This window comes from Physella acuta, unplaced genomic scaffold, assembly GCF_028476545.2.
Source record: "Physella acuta isolate Inbredline_101_S28 unplaced genomic scaffold, ASM2847654v3 ptg001262l, whole genome shotgun sequence".
Lineage (NCBI taxonomy): Eukaryota > Metazoa > Mollusca > Gastropoda > Physidae > Physella > Physella acuta.
The window spans coordinates 86,867-112,361 of record NW_026732777.1 but is presented as its reverse complement, the minus strand read 5'-3'; the positions used below and the strand labels follow the sequence as shown (position 1 = coordinate 112,361).

At 35.5% G+C, this 25,495-nt stretch overlaps 1 protein-coding gene across 1 annotated transcript in view; it reads right to left on the bottom strand.

Annotated features, from left to right (window-relative positions):
- The window catches only part of LOC131957751 (neurobeachin-like protein 1), a 52,505-nt gene that overhangs the window by 6,530 nt on the left and 20,480 nt on the right, over nucleotides 1–25,495 (bottom strand). The window contains exons 33-56 of the mRNA XM_059322513.1: nucleotides 24,675–24,857; nucleotides 23,870–24,246; nucleotides 22,731–22,862; nucleotides 21,949–22,188; nucleotides 21,344–21,475; nucleotides 20,610–20,730; nucleotides 19,885–20,069; nucleotides 19,331–19,480; nucleotides 17,347–17,504; nucleotides 16,363–16,487; nucleotides 15,312–15,441; nucleotides 14,359–14,507; nucleotides 13,799–13,929; nucleotides 12,319–12,429; nucleotides 12,078–12,173; nucleotides 11,641–11,765; nucleotides 10,968–11,108; nucleotides 9,939–10,069; nucleotides 8,373–8,482; nucleotides 5,341–5,458; nucleotides 4,611–4,708; nucleotides 3,460–3,573; nucleotides 2,932–3,021; nucleotides 2,336–2,445 (exon numbers count right to left, since the gene is read on the bottom strand). Coding sequence (XP_059178496.1) covers nucleotides 2,336–2,445; nucleotides 2,932–3,021; nucleotides 3,460–3,573; nucleotides 4,611–4,708; nucleotides 5,341–5,458; nucleotides 8,373–8,482; nucleotides 9,939–10,069; nucleotides 10,968–11,108; nucleotides 11,641–11,765; nucleotides 12,078–12,173; nucleotides 12,319–12,429; nucleotides 13,799–13,929; nucleotides 14,359–14,507; nucleotides 15,312–15,441; nucleotides 16,363–16,487; nucleotides 17,347–17,504; nucleotides 19,331–19,480; nucleotides 19,885–20,069; nucleotides 20,610–20,730; nucleotides 21,344–21,475; nucleotides 21,949–22,188; nucleotides 22,731–22,862; nucleotides 23,870–24,246; nucleotides 24,675–24,857 — 3,457 coding nt within the window. The remainder of the gene's footprint in view (nucleotides 1–2,335; nucleotides 2,446–2,931; nucleotides 3,022–3,459; nucleotides 3,574–4,610; nucleotides 4,709–5,340; nucleotides 5,459–8,372; nucleotides 8,483–9,938; nucleotides 10,070–10,967; nucleotides 11,109–11,640; nucleotides 11,766–12,077; nucleotides 12,174–12,318; nucleotides 12,430–13,798; nucleotides 13,930–14,358; nucleotides 14,508–15,311; nucleotides 15,442–16,362; nucleotides 16,488–17,346; nucleotides 17,505–19,330; nucleotides 19,481–19,884; nucleotides 20,070–20,609; nucleotides 20,731–21,343; nucleotides 21,476–21,948; nucleotides 22,189–22,730; nucleotides 22,863–23,869; nucleotides 24,247–24,674; nucleotides 24,858–25,495) is intronic.

Sequence of the window (25,495 nt, the reverse complement as noted above, 5' to 3'; positions counted from 1 at the left end):
ACATCAAGTATTCAATATTACATCAAGCATTCAATATTACATCAAGCATTCAATATTACATCAAGCATTCAATATTACATCAAGTATTCAATATTACATCACACATTCAATATTACATCAAGCATTCAATATTACATCAAGTATTCAATATTACATCAAGCATTCAATATTACATCAAGCATTCAATATTACATCACACATTCAATATTACATCAAGCATTCAATATTACATCACACATATACCATCAAGCATTCAATATTACATCAAGCATCCAATATTACATCAAGTATTCAATATTACATCAAGTATTCAATATTACATCAAGTATTCAATATTACATCAAGTATTCAATATTACATCAAGCATTCAATATTACATCAAGCATTCAATATTACATCACACATTCAATATTACATCAAGCATTCAATATTACATCAAGCATTCAATATTACATCAAGCATTCAATATTACATCAAGTATTCAATATTACATCACACATTCAATATTACATCAAGCATTCAATATTACATCAAACATTCAATATTACATCAAGCATTCAATATTACATCAAACATTCAATATTACATCAAGCATTCAATATTACATCAAGTATTCAATATTACATCACACATTCAATATTACATCAAGCATTCAATATTACATCAAGTATTCAATATTACATCAAGCATTCAATATTACATCAAGCATTCAATATTACATCACACATTCAATATTACATCAAGCATTCAATATTACATCACACATATACCATCAAGCATTCAATATTACATCAAGCATCCAATATTACATCAAGTATTCAATATTACATCAAGTATTCAATATTACATCAAGTATTCAATATTACATCAAACATTCAATATTACATCAAGCATTCAATATTACATCAAGTATTCAATATTACATCACACATTCAATATTACATCAAGCATTCAATATTACATCAAGTATTCAATATTACATCAAGCATTCAATATTACATCAAGCATTCAATATTACATCAAGCATTCAATATTACATCAAGTATTCAATATTACATCACACATTCAATATTACATCAAGCATTCAATATTACATCAAGTATTCAATATTACATCAAGCATTCAATATTACATCAAGCATTCAATATTACATCACACATTCAATATTACATCAAGCATTCAATATTACATCACACATATACCATCAAGCATTCAATATTACATCAAGCATCCAATATTACATCAAGTATTCAATATTACATCAAGTATTCAATATTACATCAAGTATTCAATATTACATCAAACATTCAATATTACATCAAGCATTCAATATTACATCAAACATTCAATATTACATCAAGTATTCAATATTACATCAAGCATTCAATATTACATCAAGTATTCATTATTACATCAAACATTCAATATTACATCAAGTATTCAATATTACATCAAGCATTCAATATTACATCAAGCATTCAATATTACATCAAGCATTCAATATTACATCAAACATTCAATATTACATCAAGCATTCAATATTACATCAAGCATACAATATTACATCAAGCATTCAATATTACATCAAGCATTCAATATTACATCAAACATTCAATATTAAACCAAAGTTTGAAACAAAATCTACAATAATAACTTGAGTTAAAAAAATAATTCTTTTGTAAATTTTTTAAAAATATATATAAATAAGTTTGTATTTTAAAAAAAATTGTTTAATTCTAAAGGATTTAAAAAATTAAGAACAAAAGGAATTAAACTTTTTTTGGGCACCCAGACCAGGCAACAGACTTGAGGCTGTTTAAACGTGTGTAGTTAAATAATATGGGACATCGTAGCCTAGCTGTAGAGAGCTAGATGGCTAACTCAAAAGTCTCAAATTCAAAACCTGGTTTAAGTCAGTAGAACGTCCCTGAGTCCACCCAGCTCTGGTGGGTGCCTAACTCACGTTAGAGCAAAAAGACAGCTGGGCATGGTGCCGACCACACTAACCCTTCATATGCCGAGGTCTCTGGAGCAGATGCACTCTACTTTATCTGCCCCATGAACGGGAAAAGATGATGATTTAAATAGTAAAAATAAAATATTTTCAACAAAGATTGTTTGAATGGCATGTTCAAGGACTAAAGATAATTCATTAAATCTTTCCAACTGCGATGGTGTAACATGGTGGTACAGAATTCTCCAATAGGGGTGACAAAGGGGTGATAAAAACCCTAAACATGTCCCTACCTTATCCTTCTTTACCTGCCCCTATAAACAGTCAAGTATAGATAGTAAAAATGTGAGCACACCATCACTTGAATAACATTGGACTTACTTAACATTGAGCATTGTTGGGTCCTTATCAAAGGTGTAGAAGTTTGGAATAGATTTGTCAAAGGGCAGCCACCCATGTACGCCAATAATACCGTCTTCAGTAATTGTAACCTGATTTGACATTCATGTCCAAATTTAGAAAACATTTGTAACACTTTTTAATAATAACAAATGCTGTTAATTAAACAGTCTGACATAATTTATACAGCACAAGTTATGATTATAAAAAATCCTTAAAGATATAATAATATAGCTGTAATCAGTACTTGTATACAAAAAAGATAAAAAGCCTATTTATAGTTTTAGCTATGAAAACAATTTTATAGTTATGTTTTAGTCTTGTAATACAAAATCATTCATGAGATAGGATGGGGATATAGGGTGCCCAACACCAAGGAGATCAAGCTATTGTAAGCAAGTATTAAGACTTTCAATTTTAACATAGCCAACTAATGGCATCCCGAACTTGTGCTTAAAACACAACATTCACCTGTCGACTGGCCAATGAAACTTGCCAGATAAAACTGATCAGCAGGTCTCATACAGGAGTTATAACAAGGAAATGCATGCCACAAAAATACAACAACATTAACATACCAAGCTGTCTGGCATCCCCTGTTGTAGAATGGACCTGGACTGACTTTTGGGAACATTCACAAACACTAGAGGGTCAATCCCATTGGAAACCTGTGTCAAATAAACAGAAAAAATGCAACAAAAAGTTTCAATTTTTTTTCCTTGCTGATATCATCTAATTATGATAACAGGATATTAGCAGCGGCTATTAGGTTAAGAGAATTAAAATATGTTAAAAAAAATAGTTTAAAAATCTCAAGAAAAAACACAAATGTCATCTAAACTTCATCCGAATGTGAACAATAGGAAAATACATAAATTTTACTGCTTTATCTCAATGTTTGTTTTGATAAAGACTATAAGTTAACATTACATAAATGTGTTTGTTTTAAGTGTTTATAACTGTTTTATTTTTCTATATTTTTATCTTAAAACAGGACAATTTACAAACTGTTCCCTAACAGTAGATAACTACTTTATACAACTAATCACATGAATGTAAGAAAGCATGAAAACAAATGTAGCAGCATCCAAGAAAAAAAATCTCACCTCCACAAAGTAAGGCTTGAGGTCTTTGAGGAAGTTGAAGACGGCCATGGGTTTCCCAGACTTGGTGGTCCTGGCCACGGCCTCTTCAAATGTAAATCTCCTGGGGTGAGGTTCCTGGGAGGGGAAATAGCTTAATTACAAATCTTTTATAAAACATAGAGTAAGTATCTAATACGGTGATGTTGAGGAACAACCACTGAAAGTCAAAATGTAAATCTCCTGGGGTGAGGTTCCTGGGAGGGGAAATAGCTTAATTACAAATCTTTTATAAAACATAGAGTAAGTATCTAATACGGTGATGTTGAGGAACAACCACTGAAAGTCAAAATGTAAATCTCCTGGGGTGAGGTTCCTGGGAGGGGAAATAGCTTAATTACAAATCTTTTATAAAACATAGAGTAAGTATCTAATACGGTGATGTTGAGGAACAACCACTTAAAGTCAAAATGTAAATCTCCTGGGGTGAGGTTTCTGGTAGGGTAAATCACTTCATTACAAATCTCTTAAAATATCAACTGAGATAGTATCTTAAGGAGTGATGAAGGGGAATAACCACTGAAGCTAAGTGAAGCTACACAATTATAAAGTCATAATGTCTAGTTTTCTGGGCTGTGGTTAAGATCATGGTTGATCACTTCATTACAAAATCTCATTTCAGGTAAAGGAACATTTAAAGAACTATCACTCAAGTAAGAAAAAGTAGTAAGTAAAGAATTATTTGGGATGAGATTCATGCAAGGGCAAATAACTTTGTACAAATCTCATTTAAATTATATCTAAGATCAGGTAGAAGATTTTAAGGAATAAAACCATTGCAGCAAGGTGAAGATGTAACTAAAAATATCTAACAAAAAATTGGCTATTAAAAATTGAGAAAAAAGTTGATAGGTGAAGATAGTGTTTATTATAGTGACTAGAAATGATGCACATAATCCTCATTGTAAGCACGGATGGTATAATAACTAACTTCTGAATGGGTATTTGAATATTTTTATTGCCAGAAAAAGAATATAGTTAATATATGATAATAAGATAAAGCCATATGATGCTTGTAATTTCTATAAGATAAAGCAAGAACTGGAATTAGATTTCTTAAAAATGTATTAAATGTAAAGGACATGTTTAGCAGTTTAATAAAACAAGATGGCTACCTTAAGCAGCTGTGATGGCGTCTGCCCAAAGTTTCTGATCATCCCTTCAACAGACAGCCTCTCTTTGGGATCTTCTATGGCATCTAAGTCTACTGCACCTGCATGGGTTGGAATAATTGGAAGATTTTTTACACGCTAGAAACATATTGCCATGAAAAGAATATTTTTTGATTGCACTTGTTTTTTACATGATTGAAAACTTAAGATTAAAAAAGTGTAGGTTTGTTGTTGCCGGGGAAGAAGTTTAAGGTAGTCTTGTTCTTGTTGTGTTAGGGTGAGGTCGTAATGTAGTCCAGTCTTAGTATTGTCCGTTCAAATCGTCCTAAGTATTTTTTATAGTGCAATAAAGAGTAAAGTTAAATATTGTCATCCTGTCGAATCATGGCTAGACAGAATATAATGCATAGCTGTGGGACACGTAGTCCCCAGTTATAACAGGTATAATTTGTCAGATAGTTAATTAATAAAGTCTTTATAATGTATGTTATTTAGTATTCAAATGTATTCTATTTGGTTTTAACATGACACATGACAGTATCTGATACCTCCAAAAATAACTCACATTTTACCTAACAATTAGAAAACTTAAATTCTTTGCCACTTACTACCAAATAACAGCCAAATATCTTCAACAAATTTAAAAAGAAAATAAAATTTAAGAGAAAAAAAATAACAATGAAATAAAATCTTAAAGGGAGGAAACCTAATAAAATTGAAAAGGGAGACAAACCTTCATAAGTGACATAGTAAAAGACATTGAGAGCTTCCACAGCTGCAGGACCTTTCTGTTTGTAGCCAAAGATCAGATCAATCCAGTTGTGGAGATTGGCAGAGACAAATTCACTTTCCTGGGGAACATTTTAAATGGTCAACATTTGAGGAGACATATTCACTTTCTGGGGAACCTTTACAATGGTCAAAATTGGAAGTGACATATTCATTTCCTGAAGAATATTTATAATGCTTGAACGCTGAAAAAAGATTTCACTTTCCAGGGAACATTAACAATTTCTTTCCCTTTATCTTTCACACAGCAACCTTTTGAAAACTCAATGTGACCAGTATATAAATAAACACGCTTTCAACTGGTCAACATATTCTTTTCCCTACATAGAAAATGCTTCACTGTCCCATTGACCCCATCCCCGCCCTCTTTGAACAATTTCTTTTCCACTCCCCACCTGGAGTCATGAAACATTCATTTGACCTTCACCACTTTTACTGTTATCCCTTTCAATTTTTTATAATCACATACATGACATCATGTAAATATTTATATATTTCATTTGATATTCAAAATTATGTAAAGAATTTGATGTTGATGTACTTGTTTTTTGCAAATAAAAGTAATAAAAAATAAACCGGTAGTGATCTCCCCTAAACTTTCTCGAATATTCTTATATAAAACAACAGGGGATGGTAACTGGGGATATAGTTATGATTTTTAATCCATTTTAAATACTTAAACTTTTAAAAATAGAATAGAATCTCATAAAAAAAACATTGCGCACCAAGCAAACGCCGAATAAAAACGCGTATAATAGTGCGCAATATTATTAGTACTTTAAAAATTTACATTAGTTTTTTGAGAAATCGGAAGTAGCGTAAATTACTACTTCCAGTCAACGGAAATTACTCAAAATTTAACAGAAGGTAGAGAATTAGATCTTTTACTTACATGTGAAATTTCATTCATCTATCTGAAATAGTACTCAAGTTATAGGCTTTTAAAAAATTCAAAGTAGGAAAAGTACCACTTCCGGTTATCGGAAATCGCTCAAAAGTTGATACGGATCTACGATTTTGATAAAATACTTATATATGAAATTTCATCAACCTAGCTGTAACGGTACTCAAGTTATCGTGTTTACACACGGACAGACAGACACACAGACACACACACACACAGACATACGGACAAGATTGCAAAATTATGTTTTTCCGTATCAGTGAGGTGTAAAACGTCGAGATTTGTAAAAATCTCGATTTTTTTTTTTTGCACGATTACAATACTTTCTCTATACTACGTATATACGAGAAAGTAAAAACATTTAAAAAAAAAAAAAGGAACATTAACAATGGTCTACATTGGAGGAGACATATTCACTTTCTAGGGAATATTTTCAATGGTCAAAATTGGAGGAGACATATTCACTTTAATGGGGAACATTTACAATGGTCAACACAAATCTCATCACCAAATTAAAAAATCCCTGACCCCAAAGAACTTACCAGTGCTAAAACGTCCCTGACCCCAATGAACCTATAACGCCAAAAGGTCCCTGACCCCAGTGAACCTATAATGCCAAAAGGTCCCTGACCCCAATGAACCTATAACGCCAAAAGGTCCCTGACAACAATGAACCTACCAGTGCCAAAAGGTCCCTGACCCCAGTGATCCTATAATGCCAAAACGTCCCTGACCCCAGTGAACCTATAATGCCAAAAGGTCCCTGACCCCAATGAACCTATAATGCCAAAACGTCCCTGACCCCAGTGATCCTATAATGCCAAAAGGTCCCTGACCCCAATGAACCTATAATGCCAAAACGTCCCTGACCCCAGTGATCCTATAATGCCAAAAGGTCCCTGACCCCAATGAACCTATAATGCCAAAAGGTCCCTGACCCCAGTGAACCTATAATGCCAAAAGATCCCTGACCCCAGTGAACCTATAATGCCAAAAGGTCCCTGACCCCAATGAACCTATAATGCCAAAAGGTCCCTGACCCCAGTGATCCTATAATGCCAAAAGGTCCCTGACCCCAATGAACCTATAATGCCAAAACGTCCCTGACCCCAGTGATCCTATAATGCCAAAAGGTCCCTGACCCCAATGAACCTATAATGCCAAAAGGTCCCTGACCCCAGTGAACCTATAATGCCAAAAGGTCCCTGACCCCAGTGAACCTATAATGCCAAAAGGTCCCTGACCCCAATGAACCTATAATGCCAAAAGGTCCCTGACCCCAGTGAACCTATAATGCCAAGGTCCCTGACCCCAGTGAACCTATAATGCCAAAAGGTCCCTGACCCCAATGAACCTATAATGCCAAAAGGTCCCTGACCCCAATGAACCTATAATGCCAAAAGGTCCCTGACCCCAGTGAACCTATAATGCCAAAAGGTCCCTGACCCCAGTGAACCTATAATGCCAAAAGGTCCCTGACCCCAATGAACCTATAATGCCAAAAGGTCCCTGACCCCAGTGAACCTATAATGCCAAAAGGTCCCTGACCCAAAGAACCTATAATGCCAAAAGGTCCATGACCCCAATGAACCTATAATGCCAAAAGGTCCATGACCCCAGTGAACCTATAATGCCAAAAGGTCCATGACCCCAATGAACCTATAATGCCAAAAGGTCCCTGACCCCAATGAACCTATAATGCCAAAAGGTCCATGACCCCAATGAACCTATAATGCCAAAAGGTCCATGACCCCAATGAACCTATAATGCCAAAAGGTCCATGACCCCAATGAACCTATAATGCCAAAAGGTCCATGACCCCAGTGAACCTATAATGCCAAAAGGTCCATGACCCCAATGAACCTATAATGCCAAAAGGTCCCTGACCCCAATGAACCTATAATGCCAAAAGGTCCATGACCCCAATGAACCTATAATGCCAAAAGGTCCATGACCCCAATGAACCTATAATGCCAAAAGGTCCATGACCCCAATGAACCTATAATGCTAAAAGGTCCCTGACCCCAATGAACCTATAATGCCAAAAGTTACCTGATCCCTAATGAACCTACCAGTGCCTGCCTGTGCTTGTAGATAAACTCCTCAGGTGTGCTGGCCCAGGGTGGAAGCTTGACATCGTTCACCTGTTCCTTTGTTATCTGCAGCCTCCCCAGGTCAAAACCTGAACCAAAGATACAAACTTTTAAATACCCATAGCATCAACCTCCCCAGGTCAAAACCTGAACCAAAGATACAAACTTTTAAATACCCATAGCATCAACCTCCCCAGGTCAAAACCTGAACCAAAGATACAAACTTTTAAATACCCATAGCATCAACCTCCCCAGGTCAAAACCTGAACCAAAGATACAAACTTTTAAATACCCATAGCATCAGTAGGTCAAAACCTGAACCAAAGATACAAACTTTTAAATACCCATAGCATCAGCCTCCCCAGGTCAAAACCTGAACCAAAGATACAAACTTTTAAATACCCATAGCATCAACCTCCCCAGGTCAAAACCTGAACCAAAGATACAAACTTTTAAATACCCATAGCATCAGCCTCCCCAGGTCAAAACCTGAACCAAAGATACAAACTTTTAAATACCCATAGCATCAACCTCCCCAGGTCAAAACCTGAACCAAAGATACAAACTTTTAAATACCCATAGCATCAACCTCCCCAGGTCAAAACCTGAACCAAAGATACAAACTTTTAAATACCCATAGCATCAACCTCCCCAGGTCAAAACCTGAACCAAAGATACAAACTTTTAAATACCCATAGCATCAACCTCCCCAGGTCAAAACCTGAACCAAAGATACAAACTTTTAAATACCCATAGCATCAACCTCCCCAGGTCAAAACCTGAACCAAAGATACAAACTTTTAAATACCCATATCATCAGTCTCCCCAGGTCAAAACCTGAACCAAAGATACAAACTTTTAAATACCCATAGCATGCTTTTTATTTGTAATGCAATATATTTGGACTGAGATGTTTTAGAAAATTAATCCATCCTAAACTACAAATAAGTAAATTCAATTTTCAAAAAAAATTTAAAACGTAAATTTACCTAAAATAGTGTTTAGGTTATTTAACATAACCAAGAATTGTATTCAGTTTATTGAAATGGACCGAGTACTGTTTTAAGCTAAACATTGAATTTGACTAAAAAATATGTTCAGCTTACTATTAAAAACAAACAAGAAATGTGTTCAGCTTACCATTAAAATTGACCAAAAATGTGTTCAGCTTACCATTAAAATTGACCAAAAAATGTGTTCAGCTTACCATTAAAATTGACCAAAGAATGTGTTCAGCTTACCATTAAAATTAATCAAATAATGTGTTCAGCTTACCATTAAAATTGACCAAAGAATGTGTGCAGCTTACCATTAAAATTGACCAAAAATGTGTTGAGCTTACCATTAAAATTGACCAAAAAATGTGTTCAGCTTACCATTAAAATTGACCAAAAAATGTGTTCAGCTTACCATTAAAATTGACCAAAGAATGTGTTCAGCTTACCATTAAAATTAATCAAATAATGTGTTCATCTTACCATTAAAATTGACCAAAGAATGTGTGCAGCTTACCATTAAAATTGACCAAAAATGTGTTCAACTTACCATTAAAATTGACCAAAAATTCAGGGAAGTAGAAAAACTCAGGGATGAGTTCCTTGACATCATTAGGGTTGTCCATCAATGAAGAGAAGCTGCCAGGGATGGAGTGGAACTGTCTGTCTGCCACATCAAATCTGATGGGAGTGAATAAGCTGGATGTTAGTACTGTGTGTTGGTTTGGCTACAGGACATCACCCCCCTGACATTTCCCCCCCCCATGGACTTTACCCCCTGTATTTACCCCCAGAGTAATTACGCCCTGGGGAATTACCCCCCCCCCCCCCATCCACCAAGATGGAATCCTGATTTTAACTCCAACTCTATACCTATATGTAACCTTAATCCTAACCTTAAGACAAAGACGAAAAACGTAAGAATTCACCTCACCCTGAAACCAAACCCAAATCTAGACATTGATTTAAGCCTAACCCTGATCCTAACACTAACCCAAGCCCTAACCCTAACCCAAGCCCTAATCCTAGCCCTAACCCTTGCCCTAACCCTAGCTGAACTGGGGGGGGGGGGAAGGAGAAACGTCCGGGGGGGGAGGAGGGCAATTGACAGGGGGGTAATGCCCTGTTCCTGTTGGTTTATAAAGGGGAAGATCATAAGCCTAAGCAAAGGTGGGTAAAGGGGAAAAGTTCTGGCCAATCTAGAACAAAGTGTAATAATACAATGTGTTAGTTTAGCATGGGGCATCTGGTGAGTCTATACAGATATGGGTACAACTGTTCTTGACAAACTGGAATTCTATAATGTTGTAGCTTATGAGCACTTGCAACAGTGTAGGAAGTTACTTACCAATCTAATGTTGTAGGTTACTTGCCAGACAAATGTTGTGACTTATAGTTGTATAAATATAATTGTATAGTTGTAACTTATGTGCAGCTATATTGGTTTAACTTATGTGCCGCTATATAGGTTTAACTTACAAGCCACTATACAGTAGTGACTTACTTGCCACTAGCTACTTGTAATTTACTTGCCACAATAAAGTTTAAACTAACTTGCTACTAGATAATTCTAACTTACTTGCCACTCTGTAGCTCTATGTGTAATGTTGTGAAAGGCTCCACCCTGACCATGTAGTGCATGACACTGGCAGCGTTGCTGTAGTGCGTCCCGTAATGGAACTTCTCTATGGTGCCGGAGGGGTCTTCAAATGTCTCAAACCTGACCACAACAAAAACAAAACATGGGTCACTATATAAATGTCTAGAATGTGAGAAAAACAAAATCATGAGTCACTAAGAATAACTTGAATGAGACCGCAGCAATTCAAAAACATAGGTTATTCAAATGCTTAGAACCACTATAAAATGTCAGAAACTTGACCATAGAAAACAAAAACATGGGTCATTATAAATGTCTTGAATATGACAAAGCAAAAATAAGGGTCACTATAAAATGTCAGAAACTTGACCATAGAAAACAAAAACATGGGTCATTATAAATGTCTTGAATATGACAAAACAAAAATAAGGGTCACTATAAAATGTCAGAAACTTGACCATAGAAAACAAAAACATGGGTCATTATAAATAGCTTGAATATGACAAAACAAAAATATAGGTAATTTAAATCTTTCAAACACAACCATAGTAAAACAAAACCATGGGTCATTAAAGAGAAATTTTTCAGGGTTAGAAATCTGTATAATATAGATCTATCGCAAGGGTTAGTGGCAGTGTAGGGTGAGGCTTACTTTTCTCGCACCTCCTCCTCATTGCGTGCACTCACTACACCTATAGGTTTGGACAGGTCACGGAAAGTTTTGGGGTTTTCAAGATCCAGGTGCTTGGATGTGTAATCCATCAGAATCCAGGGAAACTAGGGATATATAGATGATTTACATAACTTAAAATATAAAAAAAAAAGTAAGTTCATGATTTTAAAGAGTATATCTGATATAATTTCGAAATATGTTCAAAATGATGTTAAAGGCAATACTGAAATTATAAAACTGTATTCATGATTGTGTGATAATAGTGATATATATGTATAAGATTATAAAAAATTAAACCTAAGTAATTTTGAGCCTAAAATCTCTGTCTATGGTGGATTGATCATGTGGCGCAATGGGAAAGTCTGCAATCTATTTAAAAGGTGGCTGAATTATTAAATCTTTCCCTGTACACTTACAACATGGTACTGGCTCAAATCATTGTATGTGCGGCCAGCTATTGTGTTGAGCTGCATCAGGTATTCAAAGTTGGAGATCTCTCTGTTCACCCATTTCTGATTAAAATTTTTTTTTTTAAATCGTCAACAGTGAAAGATATTCATACATTAATAACATAAACTTATTTAATTTATTAATTACAATACTAAACTAAGAAATGAGTAAGACTTTTCTCTAGATTTACATATTTTTCTTTTTTACCTGTGTTAAACCTGAAGCTTTCAAGAGGTCGCCAGGTGACCTTTGACCTTTATATGTCAAGTTCAGAGGTCGTAAGCTGAGGATGTGGCTGTAGATCCTATTCCTCAGTTGCTGAAAAAGTTACAGGGTGATTCACAACACAGCTGGACAAGGGGGTGGCTAACTACAAACTAAAATGGCTTAATTTTAAAAATTCCCACCTTTTCATGTAAGTTGATGAAGTAATTGGTCTGATTAATTACAAAAATAACAATGTGCTCCCCTTTTTCAGCTGATATGACTGATATATTACTACTCTTTTAAATTACACTATTTCCCACTTACTACTCTTTTAAATTTCACTATTTCCCACTTAATACTCTTTTAAATTTCACTATTTCCCACTTACTACTCTTTTAAATTACACTATTTCCCACTTACTACTCTTTTAAATTACACTATTTCCCACTTACTACTCTTTTAAATTACACTATTTCAAACTTACTACTCTTTTAAATTAAACTATTTCCCACTTAGTACTCTTTTAAATTACACTATTTCCCAACTTTAGAGGAAAGTTGATAAAGTAATTGGTCTGATCAATAAAAAAAATTCCAATGAGCTTCACTTTGAGACTGATGACTAATAAAATATATTACAAAATCTCCCACCTTTTCAGGAAAGTTGATGAAGTAATTGGTCTGATTAATTAAAACAAGTTAATAAAAAGTCTAGTGACAATTTAAGCGCAATTTCCTTATGTTAGCCATAACAATTTTAAATCGAGATAAATCATATATTCAGCAACGGTGCCCAAATGATTAAAACCCGCCCTCTTGTTTGTAAACATTAGCACGTGGAAAAAAACAAGCGACGCGTAGCTCGCCTATCTCTCTCTCTCTTGCCGCACGCAGTGACGCGAACGATCCCACGTCGCGACAGGCTAGCCTCCCGTATCAGTCGAAAAAAAATCCTTTCGAACCTCCGCTCATTGCGCTAAATCATCCTAGGCCTAAACGATGCTCAGTTTAAAAATTCTTAATTAATTTTTTGTGGCAGAATGAAAGGATATTTTTGAAAACTTTCTTCAGCAATATTGTTCTAAATTATGGCAGGAATCGATTGGTAAATTTTTCAAGTCGCTAAGTGGTCTGGTTGCCGAGATATGGGCCAAAAACTGCATTTTTCGAGGTTTTTTGGCTTTTCCGGGAAATCCAGGAAGGAATTCTGGGAATTGTTTTGGCCTATGTTCATCCTCGGAACTTGCTTAACATATTTGCTTTGGAACTAGTCCTCGATATTGCTTCGTTGAGGAGGAGATACGACTTAAAGACGACTTAAAGCTGCGGACACACATCCATCCATACATCCATCCAGAAATGACGAGTTAATAATCGCAATCCCCCAGTATGGAAATTGCGCTAAAAAATTACAATAAACTTCCCATTTCAGCTAATATTACTAATATATTATTATTCTTTTAAATTACAAAAATTCACACCTTTTCAGGAAAGTTGATGAAGTAATTGGTCTGATCAATTAAGAAAACTTCCAGTGCACTGCGCCTGAGGTTGTATCTACGAAAATGTATCTCCCTCAATCTAGATAACGACCATTTGAAATCTTCACCACCTAAAGGCAGAATACAATTGATCAACACAAATGTTGGAACTAGAATACAATAGATCAACACAAATGTTGGAACTCATCTGTCTATCAAACATACTAAGCTGCATAACACTGAACCTTAGTTATAAGACATATACTCATAAGCATGCCCCTAACTCAAACCATAACACTGTGTATGAATACATGTTTTAATCAGGCTCCTGTTAATGTTTTGGAACTGTGTAGTTGAATGTAGTAAAGGCTACTGGCTACATAATCCATGTTGATGTACTCATTATCAGATGAACTCTACTCCACCTACCACAATGACCATAACATTTAAAATAGTTTCTTAAATTACTTTTATTTAAATTACTTTTTCATTCCTTTTCTCCCCAAACATACCAATTAAGCTCTAAATAAAAACAAGAATGCATTAATTGATCATCTAACCTTCTTCCTTGTGCATGCTACAATCAAAGAAGTAAACGTGAGTGGATGTCACTTCTAGCCTCCCCTTGATGTCATCAGTGACTGTAATCAGCTCGCAGTCGGCAGAGATAATTAGTTTCTCTGTGCCAGAGTACTCTTCCATGTTGGCGCTGGAAGGAAAGTCAAATCAATTTAACAACAGGTGGCGCCACAGATAAAATACAAGAACTCTTCCATGTTGGCACTAGAAGGAAAGTCAAGTCAATTTAACAACAGGTGGCGCCACTGATACAATACAAGAACTCTTCTATATTGGCGCTGGATGGAAAGTCAAGACATTTAACAACAGGTGGCGCCACAGATAAAATACAAGAACTCTTCCATGTTGGCACTGGAAGGAAAGTCAAGTCAATTTAACAACAGGTGGTGCCACAGATAAAATACACACAAAACATTATATGGATGTGTGGGAGGGAGGTTTTGGTCACATGCCTTTATTACTGATTACTGTTGATTGGTCAAGCTTAAATACTCATCATGCTAGTTAAGTTAAAATAAATACAGGATAAATGATTTCATTCAACTCTAATGGGTACCTGGGCATTGTAGAAAATGTCCAATAGAAACAGAGAGGTTCTATAATCAACATTGTGTTTTGAAACTATACTTATGTTCAATTTTGAAACAATTCTATTTGTTTAACTTTGAAACTGATATTACTGATTTTATTTTCACTACACATGAGTACTCTTGTATCAAAGTGTGACCATGCAGTCACTATTTTATAAGTCTAAAATTATTAATCGGAACAAAAATTTTGTATTTTCTTTAGAAATAAAAAACAAAAATAAATATAAAACTAACAACAAAATCAAGACATTACAGTTCTAGCTATTAGCACTGAGTAAATTATTGCGTGACACAGATAAATGTTTTTAAACTGCCGGACTATAAAACAAACTAAACTTGCTAACCTGGAGGCAGATATGGCACTCCACTCCTCATCCCCCAGTGTGTCATCAGCAATGTTTTCCTTAGAGACCAGAGCATCTTTTACTTTCTTCAGCTCCTCCAGTTGGATAGAGGTGTCTGTGTCTATCACACCTACAATATCATATTTGGTTATGTTACATAGGTTTTTCTACTCAAAGCTGATCACAGGTATTGTAGTTGTGGATTTTCATGCTATATATGGAGGTATATGTGTCTATCACACCTACAATCACATATTTGGTATTATATGGTATTTCACATAAGCTTTTCTATACAAAACTAAAAACACATTTTTTTTCTATATAAAGCTGGTTTCAGAAATTGTGAATGTGGAGATCATGCTTAATGGAGGTGTCTGTGTCTATCACACCTACAATCACTTATTTGGTATGTCACATAAGTTTTTCTATAGAAAGCTGATTACAGGTATTGTAGTTGTGAAGTTTGAGCTTCAGGCTATATGGAGGTGACTACCTAGCACACCTACAAACACATAATGGGGAGTTTGACATAAACTTTTCTATACAAGAATTAGCATTTAACAAAGCTGATTATAGAAATTATAGCCCCTCCTGTGTGGAGGTGATTGTATCTATCCAACCTACAATCATACTTTTGCTATTTCAGAGAAACTTTACACAAAAACTACCATTAAACAAAGTGTTAACAATGACTATAGCTGCGTAATAGTTGTTTTCAGCTGAATAAATAAGCCTGTATCAACATTTTGAGTTTTTTTTTCTAATAACTTTTCTAAACAAGAGAAACTTTTTTTTTCACTGCTAATAATAGAACAGAAATAATAATAATAGAAATTATAGATGATAAGATGAGGCTTTAGATCCTGTTGTTACAATAGTATTATCTGTACTTCAGTCTTGATAGACATGGCACTAACACAGATGATAATACTCAATCAGCTGCAATGCATTAATTCCCTCATAATTTTTTAATCTGTGTTTTCTAATGCATTAGAGCTGTATCCATAACTAACTAGAAAAAAATATGTAAGTCTGCTGAAGATGAACCCACCAACATTATCCCTGAGAAGGCTGGCGTTAAGATGGCTGTCAAAGTTGTAGTTCTGGGTCAGCTTGACTTTCATGCGCTGGAAGTTTTCCTGGTTGGACAGTTTCCAGTGGACTTCCTGCTGGTTCCTGGACAACAAGACAAGAACAAACATTGAGCACAGAGTGCTAACACATATCTGTTTCTGTGACATTTTAGATACAAAGTGGTGTCAGCTCTACCATTTATAACTACATATGTTCATAGATTCATTTTATTGTTTTAGAATTACATCCATTTAAGATGTAATTCCTCATTTATTTACAATTGACATCTTCAATTTAAAACATTAGCTAAATAGTATTTTATTTATTTTCCATAAACATGTGTGAACTCGTCAAAAATTGGGCTCTATCAGAGACTGAAAGAGCAACGAAATGAATAAAAAAATTTGATCACATCTTATTGTCCAACACAAGCATACAGGTGTGGCATACAATCTTCACACACTCAGGAGTTCTAGACTAATGCTATCTATACTTCAAATATTGGGTTCTATCACAGGGCTAAGAGAGAGCCATGAGATGCATCAAAGAACTTTGATCACACCTTGTTGTCCAACACAAGCATACAGGTGTGGCATACAATCTTTACAAATTGAATAATTTTATCTAGTCAAATGCTAGCTATACCTCAAATATTGCAAGGCTTTACAAGGATATCATTTCAGTTTTGGTATCATCTAACTACCATATACTATATATAAACTGTTATCTTAAATTAATATCTATGACTATCAATTCATTTTCATCTCAACTGAATTTTTCAAAGAAATATTGTATGAATTACCTGTTCTGTGGTTGTCAATTAATTCTGTCTAAGCTTGGAAAGTATGTTATTTTACCCCACACAATAACTCCCAACCACCAAATATTAAAACAGGCCAATAAAACAATTTTACTCCACATGATCCCACTAGAAAACTGAGCCTAGTAAAATGACACATACTTGTCTTTCCAGGCTCCCCTCTCTCCAGTGAAGAACCTCTTGGTTGCACGCCACTGTCTTAGGGCAAACAGATGATGGTTCTTTTGCTGGGCCATCATGTTCTGGAACCTTCTGTTCTCATGGTCAGCTTTCTTACGGTAAACTTCCTCGATCTGGTTCTGGGGGGTAAGTTGATACAATAAGCTATTGTGTCAAGGGGAAGTAAGTTGAAATTAATTCTCGGACTACTGTGTAAAGGGGAGGTAAGTTATCATGAAGGTGGTTACAGAAATAGTCTATGGCTGGGAGAGATAATTTATTACTGTCCTTGGTCTTCTGTATCAGATGGTAAATGATCAGAGGGATGGCTCTATTTATACTGTATATTGGGAGGATAATTTATCATGTATTCTTTTGTCAGGTGATAATAATAATAATAGTTCCGGGTTTATTGTATCAAGGGAGGTAAGTTATATGCTTGGCTTTTTTATTATGGTGTCAAAGGGCAGATAACTTATCACAAGGAAGACTAGTGTATTATGCTGACAAGTGCAGCAACAATACATGAATTAAGCCTGCCCAACCTTAAACTTTAACCTGTTTTCTATTATCTCCCTTTTGTGTTTGTGGAGGTTTAAGGGAGTTAAGTTATTAAGTGTTAAATGAGATAAATATTATCACAGTGCTATGCTGACAAGTACAGCAACAAGTTATGTACCAAGTCTGTCCTCTCTTAAATTTAAGCCTGCTTTATATTATCTCTCTGTTGTGTTTGTGGTGGTTCAAGGGAGTTAATTTTGCTATGCTGAGAAATGCAGAAACCAATGTTGATCTACCTTAAACTTAAGCCTGCTTTCCCCTGTTGTGCTTGTTGTGGTTCAAGGGAGTTAATTTTTGCTATGCGGACAAATGCAGCAACACAGGTTGTCCTACCTTAAATTTAAGCCTGCTCTCCCTTGTTGTGCTTGTGGTGGTTCAAGGGAGTTAATTTTGCTATGCTGAGAAATGCAGAAACCAATGTTGATCTACCTTAAACTTAAGCCTGCTTTCCCCTGTTGTGCTTGTTGTGGTTCAAGGGAGTTAATTTTTGCTATGCGGACAAATGCAGCAACACAGGTTGTCCTACCTTAAATTTAAGCCTGCTCTCCCCTGTTGTGCTTGTGGTGGTTCAAGGGAGTTAATTTTGCTATGCTGACAAATGCAACAACAAAGGTTGTCTTACCTTAAACTTAAGCCTGCTTTCTATTATCTCTGTTGTGCTTGTGGTGGTTCAAAGGGAGTTAATTTTGCTATGCTGACAAAAGCAGCAACAAAGGTTGTCCTACCTTAAATTTAAGCCTGCTCTCCCCTGTTGTGCTTGTGGTCGTTCAAGGGAGTTAATTTTGCTATGCTGACAAAAGCAGCAACAAAGGTTGTCCTACCTTAAACTTAAGCCTGCTCTCCCCTATTGTGCTTGTATTGGTTCAAGGGAGTTAATTTTGCTATGCTGACAAATGCAGCAACAAAGGTTGTCCTACCTTAAACTTAAGCCTGCTCTCCCCTATTGTGCTTGTATTGGTTCAAGGGAGTTAATTTTGCTATGCTGACAAAAGCAGCAACAAAGGTTGTCCTACCTTAAACTTAAGCCTGCTCTCCCCTATTGTGCTTGTATTGGTTCAAGGGAGTTAATTTTGCTATGCTGACAAATGCAGCAACAAAGGTTGTCCTACCTTAAACTTAAGCCTGCTCTCCCCTATTGTGCTTGTATTGGTTCAAGGGAGTTAATTTTGCTATGCTGACAAATGCAGCAACAAAGGTTGTCCTACCTTAAACTTAAGCCTGCTCTCCCCTGTTGTGCTTGTGGTCGTTCAAGGGAGTTAATTTTGCTATGCTGACAAATGCAGCAACAAAGGTTGTCCTACCTTAAACTTAAGCCTGCTCTCCCCTATCTCACTGTTGTGTTTGTGGTGGTTCAAGGGAGTTAATTTTGCTATGCTGACAAGTGCAGCAACAAAGGTTGTCTTACCTTAAACTTAAGCCTGCTCTCCCCTATCTCCCTGTTGTGCTTGTGGTGGTTCATCATCATGTCCTCGCGACACTCTGACCAGAAATCTGCCATGAACACGACCCCCTCTTCAAAGTTGCTCTCAATGAAGTGGGTCATCTGGGGCCGGACCTGGGCAAAGTGAATGGTGAAATTACATGGGTGGATCATAGGTGGATCACACTCACTAATAGGTCTGGGACCAGACCTCAGATCTATGTAAACAAACCAGTGATGTAATATGGGAAGACCAAACTATCCATCACACAATGAGATCAATGTGACAGGTGAACCCAATTTCACCTTCCTATTATTAAGTAAAAAAAAGTTTAACATTTTTTTACAAAAAAAAAAATTTTTTTTTTTTTACTTAATAATGGGAAGGTGAACGATAGTATAGTAAAAGTCAAACTTTAACCCTATATTAAAATTGAAAAACTTAAAAGCTGATATATTCTACCAAATATAGAAATGTATGGCTAATCAATAAAAGCTAATTATTTTTTTAATATTTCTAATCCAGTGTATGAACTCACATAGTTGTTGATGAAAGTCTGCCACTCTTCACTGTAGACATAAGTCTTGAAATCATCAAAGAAAGTTTGGCTCATTGAGGACTTTGGCAGGTGGGGGAGATTAATACTGATGGTCAGGAGTTCTTTCCCCTTCTCAATGAGAGCCCTTAGGACAGGCATCAAGTAGGAGTAGTTGTCTGAGTTTTCTGGAAACACATAATAGAACTTTATAAATCAGGGAATTATGAGGGTCAAAGTTGAAGGGTTAAAAGGTAATGTAAATCACAATGAAGAATATTATATATGTATGTTGATACATTCAAACATTTTCATTTTGAAAAATGTATGAAAATTTGTAAGTGGATATATTAATGAAATATCTTCATGACACTTGAGATGAGAGTAAACTGCTGACCACATAATGACCACAGATGAACCCCATTATCCTTGCACGATTTTAGATTTGAAACTAACATGACCACATTATCTTCCATAGCCTTCACGTACATAGATATTTGAGTAAGATTCTAATATGACCACACATTGACCACATTACCTTCTATAGCCTTCATGACCATAGAGTTGAGCACCCCCAGGATGTAAGAGGATTCTAACATGACCACTAACATGACCACAAACTGACCACATTACCTTCTATAGCCTTCATGACCATAGAGTTGAGCACCCCCAGGATGTAAGAGGATTCTAACATGACCACTAACATGACCACAAACTGACCACATTACCTTCTATAGCCTTCATGACCATAGAGTTGAGCACCCCCAAGATGTAAGAAGCCTCAGCTGAGCTGCTGATGAGTTTGGTCTGGACCAGAGAGTGAAGCTTCACAGTGGCTGATGATACAAGCTGCAACAGAACACAGATTAATGATAGAACACATGCACGGTAACACAGGGTACTTTGTTGTAGCTGATATCACAAATGTTGACACAACACACAATGTGTTTCTTATGTCAGCTTCTTCAGGCATCTGATCTAACTTGAGCTCCTCTTTAAAATAAAATATTACGTTTATTCTTCTTAATCTCACAGTACTCTTATAGAATATGTTGTAGAATTAGTATGTTCTATTGTAATAGGAACACAAAAGGTGCACTGTATGGTCTATATTGAGTACTTTACAAATTCATTGTTTGATTAATATCAACTAATTGTACTCAGAGAAGATAGGGTAGACAAATAAATTCAGAAAAAAAAAATTTTCCCAGAGAAAATGTCCACCTAAATATTTAACCCTATAACAACTGTATTATTTTGGTGATATTGATTACAAAATCAGCTAGTATGAATTATTAATAAATAACTACAGCTACAATGTATTTGAACTATGCAACATTTGGTTTTATCACCAGTGGTGGAAGATACAAAAGACATTACTTTTACCAACACAATACTAACTGTTGTAATGAAAAATGTCACAGAAAATAGGTTTTATTTGAATATTAAAAAATGTCCTTACCCCTAGATCAGGCTGTTTAGAAAAAGCCAGCAGAATACAGAAGCCCCTGTGTACCATCTCAGTCCACGCCACCTGGGCTTCAGTCCCCCACACCCCCAGGGCATCAAGGAGTGACATCACATCTTCTAGGAGCTGTGGACAGGTACAAAAATAAATTAAAGCTGACTAGACTAAAACAGGTACATAAAAAAATAAATAAAACACGCTTCTGCTTACTAACTGCTGTAAATAGAATTTCTGTTATGTTGCATACATTTTACAATATTGAAATATTTTATAATACTGAAACAATTACAAATGCAAAACAATTAGTTTAGTAAACTAGTTTTAACAATACTTTTTCATACATATAAATGTATATTGCAAAAAAAAAGTATTTTATTGCATAAATAATAAGTTATGAATATGTACATGAAATAGATTCCAGTAAAGGCTTTTGATATAAAGTAAAAACAAATTTTTCACATTAAAATATAATTAAAACAAAACAAATTAGTTAAAACTAAATTAAACTAAACAAATCACATAGACATAACTCTATGAATTAAAACTCAATTTCTTACACACAAAAATAAATAAATAAAAAATTAGGCTATATTTTTTACCCTATTTGAAAAGACATCAGCAGAGAGATCCTCTTTAGTAACAAATCCCTGAACCAATCGGATGAGCTGGACGGCATTTTCAGACAAGTTGATTGGTGGCTGTGACCCTGCAGACCGTATGTCAGACGTACAGTTGTGGAGCAGCATCTCCAGCAGGCGCCGCTTGATTTCCACAGGTGGGCGGATCAGCTCGTGGGAGTCACCTAGCTCGTCTATCCAGGTGAATACCTGAAGCCTTTCCTGTGAGTACAGCAGAGTTGGCATGAGTTAAAGCTATGATAAATGTTAAGCTCTATGTGGTCAAAGACTATGCTAAACTTAAAGAGATTGTAAAGTTAGAAGTTTGCTACAATTGAATTAATAGCTGTTGTTTTTATAGTTTGGCTGATGATATGGTAAAATTATGGTTATGTAATATTTGTTGTTATTGCTGTGATTATGTTACGATAAATTTTTGTGAGGTATATTTAAGTTTAAGTTAAAGCACCAGATACAGGAGTGTTTAAATGCATTACTGATCTGTCTGGTGCAAGTTTTTTGACCAATTATAATAAATGAACCTGTAACCTGGGACAGGTATTAGTTTTTTTATCATATATGTAACAAAGAAATACCCAAGAAAGTGAATTTCTTGTTTTTTCTTTAGACAGTTTTTTAAAACTCAATTAGTGAGTTCTCATGCACTAGCAAGACTAGCCTCTCCATACACACATTAAAAAAAACAAATACTGATTATTAATTAACTCATGATGTAGATCAAAGCATTGAAAAACATGACCAACCTTCCATACTTCAATACTGGAGCCATCTATCCCCTTCCACATGATGGACCAGAGAATGATGAGGATGTTCTGGCAGAGTTCTTCCCTTTGTTCCAGGGCATCAGTCAGCTGGACACCTATGTGATCCAGTACCTGGGGACACAGGTGAAAAGTGAACACAAATGAACACAAATGACAGGTAAAGTAAAGATAGCCGTATGAACCGGACACTTGATAAGGGAAGTGTAGAGCTTACTAGAATTAAGAGACTTTGGCATATGAAGGGATTGTGTGGTCAGTTTAACTTTCCTTAATGATCTCAGCCCCAACCACACTATCCCACAGAAACACATGAGAGATACTTTATTTAATGAAGTTAAAATTCTCTTTAAATCAACACATGTAAAGTACAGTATCCTGTGTTCTATGAAGGAATTGTGGCTGCCAGTACATTGTCCAGCCAAAATTAATTTCCCCAAATTACTTCAGGTCCCTATAGTACTGTATGTATTGAAGGATGTCTTTAAGACCAGATAGTTTATTGGGCAGCTGAGGTAAAAAGCATCAGTTTCTATGACAACTCAAGGAATAGTGCGGTAAGCATTATGCCTTTAGTTTCCCAGTTTCTACTCCAGTACCCAGGACACTTTTATATCCTATTAATTTAACCCGATGTTAATTTTTACTCAGGTTTTTAAATTTTGAATAACCATACTGATCTATCATTAAAATGGTGTCCTAAGCCATACAACAGTATGATGCAGTATCTATGAATACAGATGGGAAGGCTGTTTTACCACATGACATCATCATCATCTTTTTCTGTTCGTGCCCAAGACACATCGTGCAGATGATGTAGGGTTCATCTGTTTCAGAGACCTCTGCATGTGAAGTATGATAATGTGGTCAGCACTATGCCCAACCACCTTTGCTTTACCTTACATGAGATAGGTACTCATCAGAGCTGGGTCGACTCAAGGATGTTCCACTGGTTTGAACCCGGATTTAAAGTCAAGAGTTTCGGGTTAGCAGTCTAGCACTCTACTGCTAGGCCATGCCATCCCAATACCACATGATAACAACAGGATACATCAACAGGACGACTCAAATAAAAGTCAGCAGCATCTACAATTTTTCAGTGATGCACATCAAAGTGTTACCTTTCTGAAAGTTTCTCCCTGCAGGACTGTTGAAGCTCGTCTAGAATCATCCAGTCCTTCTAGAATATTGTCAGCAGAGAACCTCCTCCACTCATCAGTTTGCTGGGAATTCTTCAAGCTAGCATTCAAACTTTGGGAATTCCTTAAGCTGTCGTTAAGGTTTTGGGAATTCCTTAAACTGTCATTCAAGCCAGTGGAATTTCCCAGAGACGCAATAGAGGACTGGGAGTTGCCGAGAGCGCTGTCGTCACCTTCAAAAGGCGATGATGACACAGAGATGTTGCTGACATTAGCTGAGACGTCCCCACCACAGGACGATGTGTCTCGGAGGAGATCTTCCACACTAGCACTTGAACTTCTGCTACCTTGCTGGATATCTGCAAGCATGAGGACTGTCTATTTTAATAGTCAAAAGTAATTTTAGAAAGCTAATTACACAATTATTATGGAAATAGTTGCTTCAATTACTTACTGAATTTTAAAAAAAACCCAGCATATTTTCATAATATAGACACGAAATGACGGTAAGTTAAAAAAACATCATATTGCAGGAACAATATAAATTATAAAATTACTACCAAAATGTAATTATAATCTAAAAATTTTTTTTACTCAGTATAGAGATAAAGCAAGCTGTTGGATAAATCTTCAGCATTTTCATTTGTGTGATGAACGGTGATTAGGATTTTTGTCATCCCAATTTAGATTAGAAATTACTGAAAAACGTGTTTTTTTTATCACTACCTATTGTTTTACACAGTGTAAGTAGTTCCTCAGACAAGTACAAAAATTGTTCCAAACAAACCTTCTCCCTCATCTACATCAGGGGTCTCCATGTCGTAAAAGTTTCTCTTTATATACAAGGGTGTGTTGGGCGTGGGCTCCTCTAGCATGCTGGCTATAACATCATCCGTCTCGCTGGGCTTGCGGATGGGTTTGATGGTGGATGATGGGTGGAAGGGGAGGACAGTTGGCCTTGTTGGTGACTCTAAAACAATATTTTTAAATTTAAGAATATTTTAGAGATTTATTTTAAAAATACAGGAAACTACTTCTACAGCCAGCTGTAATGCAGTAGTTAAAATATTTATATACCCAAAACAGCTACCTATTGTGTCTGATGATGCGCTAGAAAAGGGTTTTAATATTTATATATTGAAAGCCTAAACAAGAATGTTAAATTATCAATACTTTCTAGAGCTGCACAAGAAAAGTTAAAATAAAACATTTATACACCCACATCTCTACAAAATATTTAAGACATCTACCAAGTATATAATACCAGTGGTAATACACTCTGAGTTAACATATTATACAAGCAAAACTCTACAAAATATTTAAGACAGCTATCTATTGTATCTGATGATGCGCTATACAAGTGTTTCAATATTTACACAAAATCTATACAGTAAAATCAAAACAACTACTAATTGTGTCTGGTGAAGCACTATAAAAGTGTGACAATATTTATACAAACAAAATCTATACAAGAAGATTAAGACAGCTACTTATTGTATCTAGTTTAGCACTATAAAATTGTTACAAGATTTACACAAATAAAATCTATACAGTAATATTAAGACAGCTACCTATTGTATCATGTGAAGCACTATAATAATAAAAGTG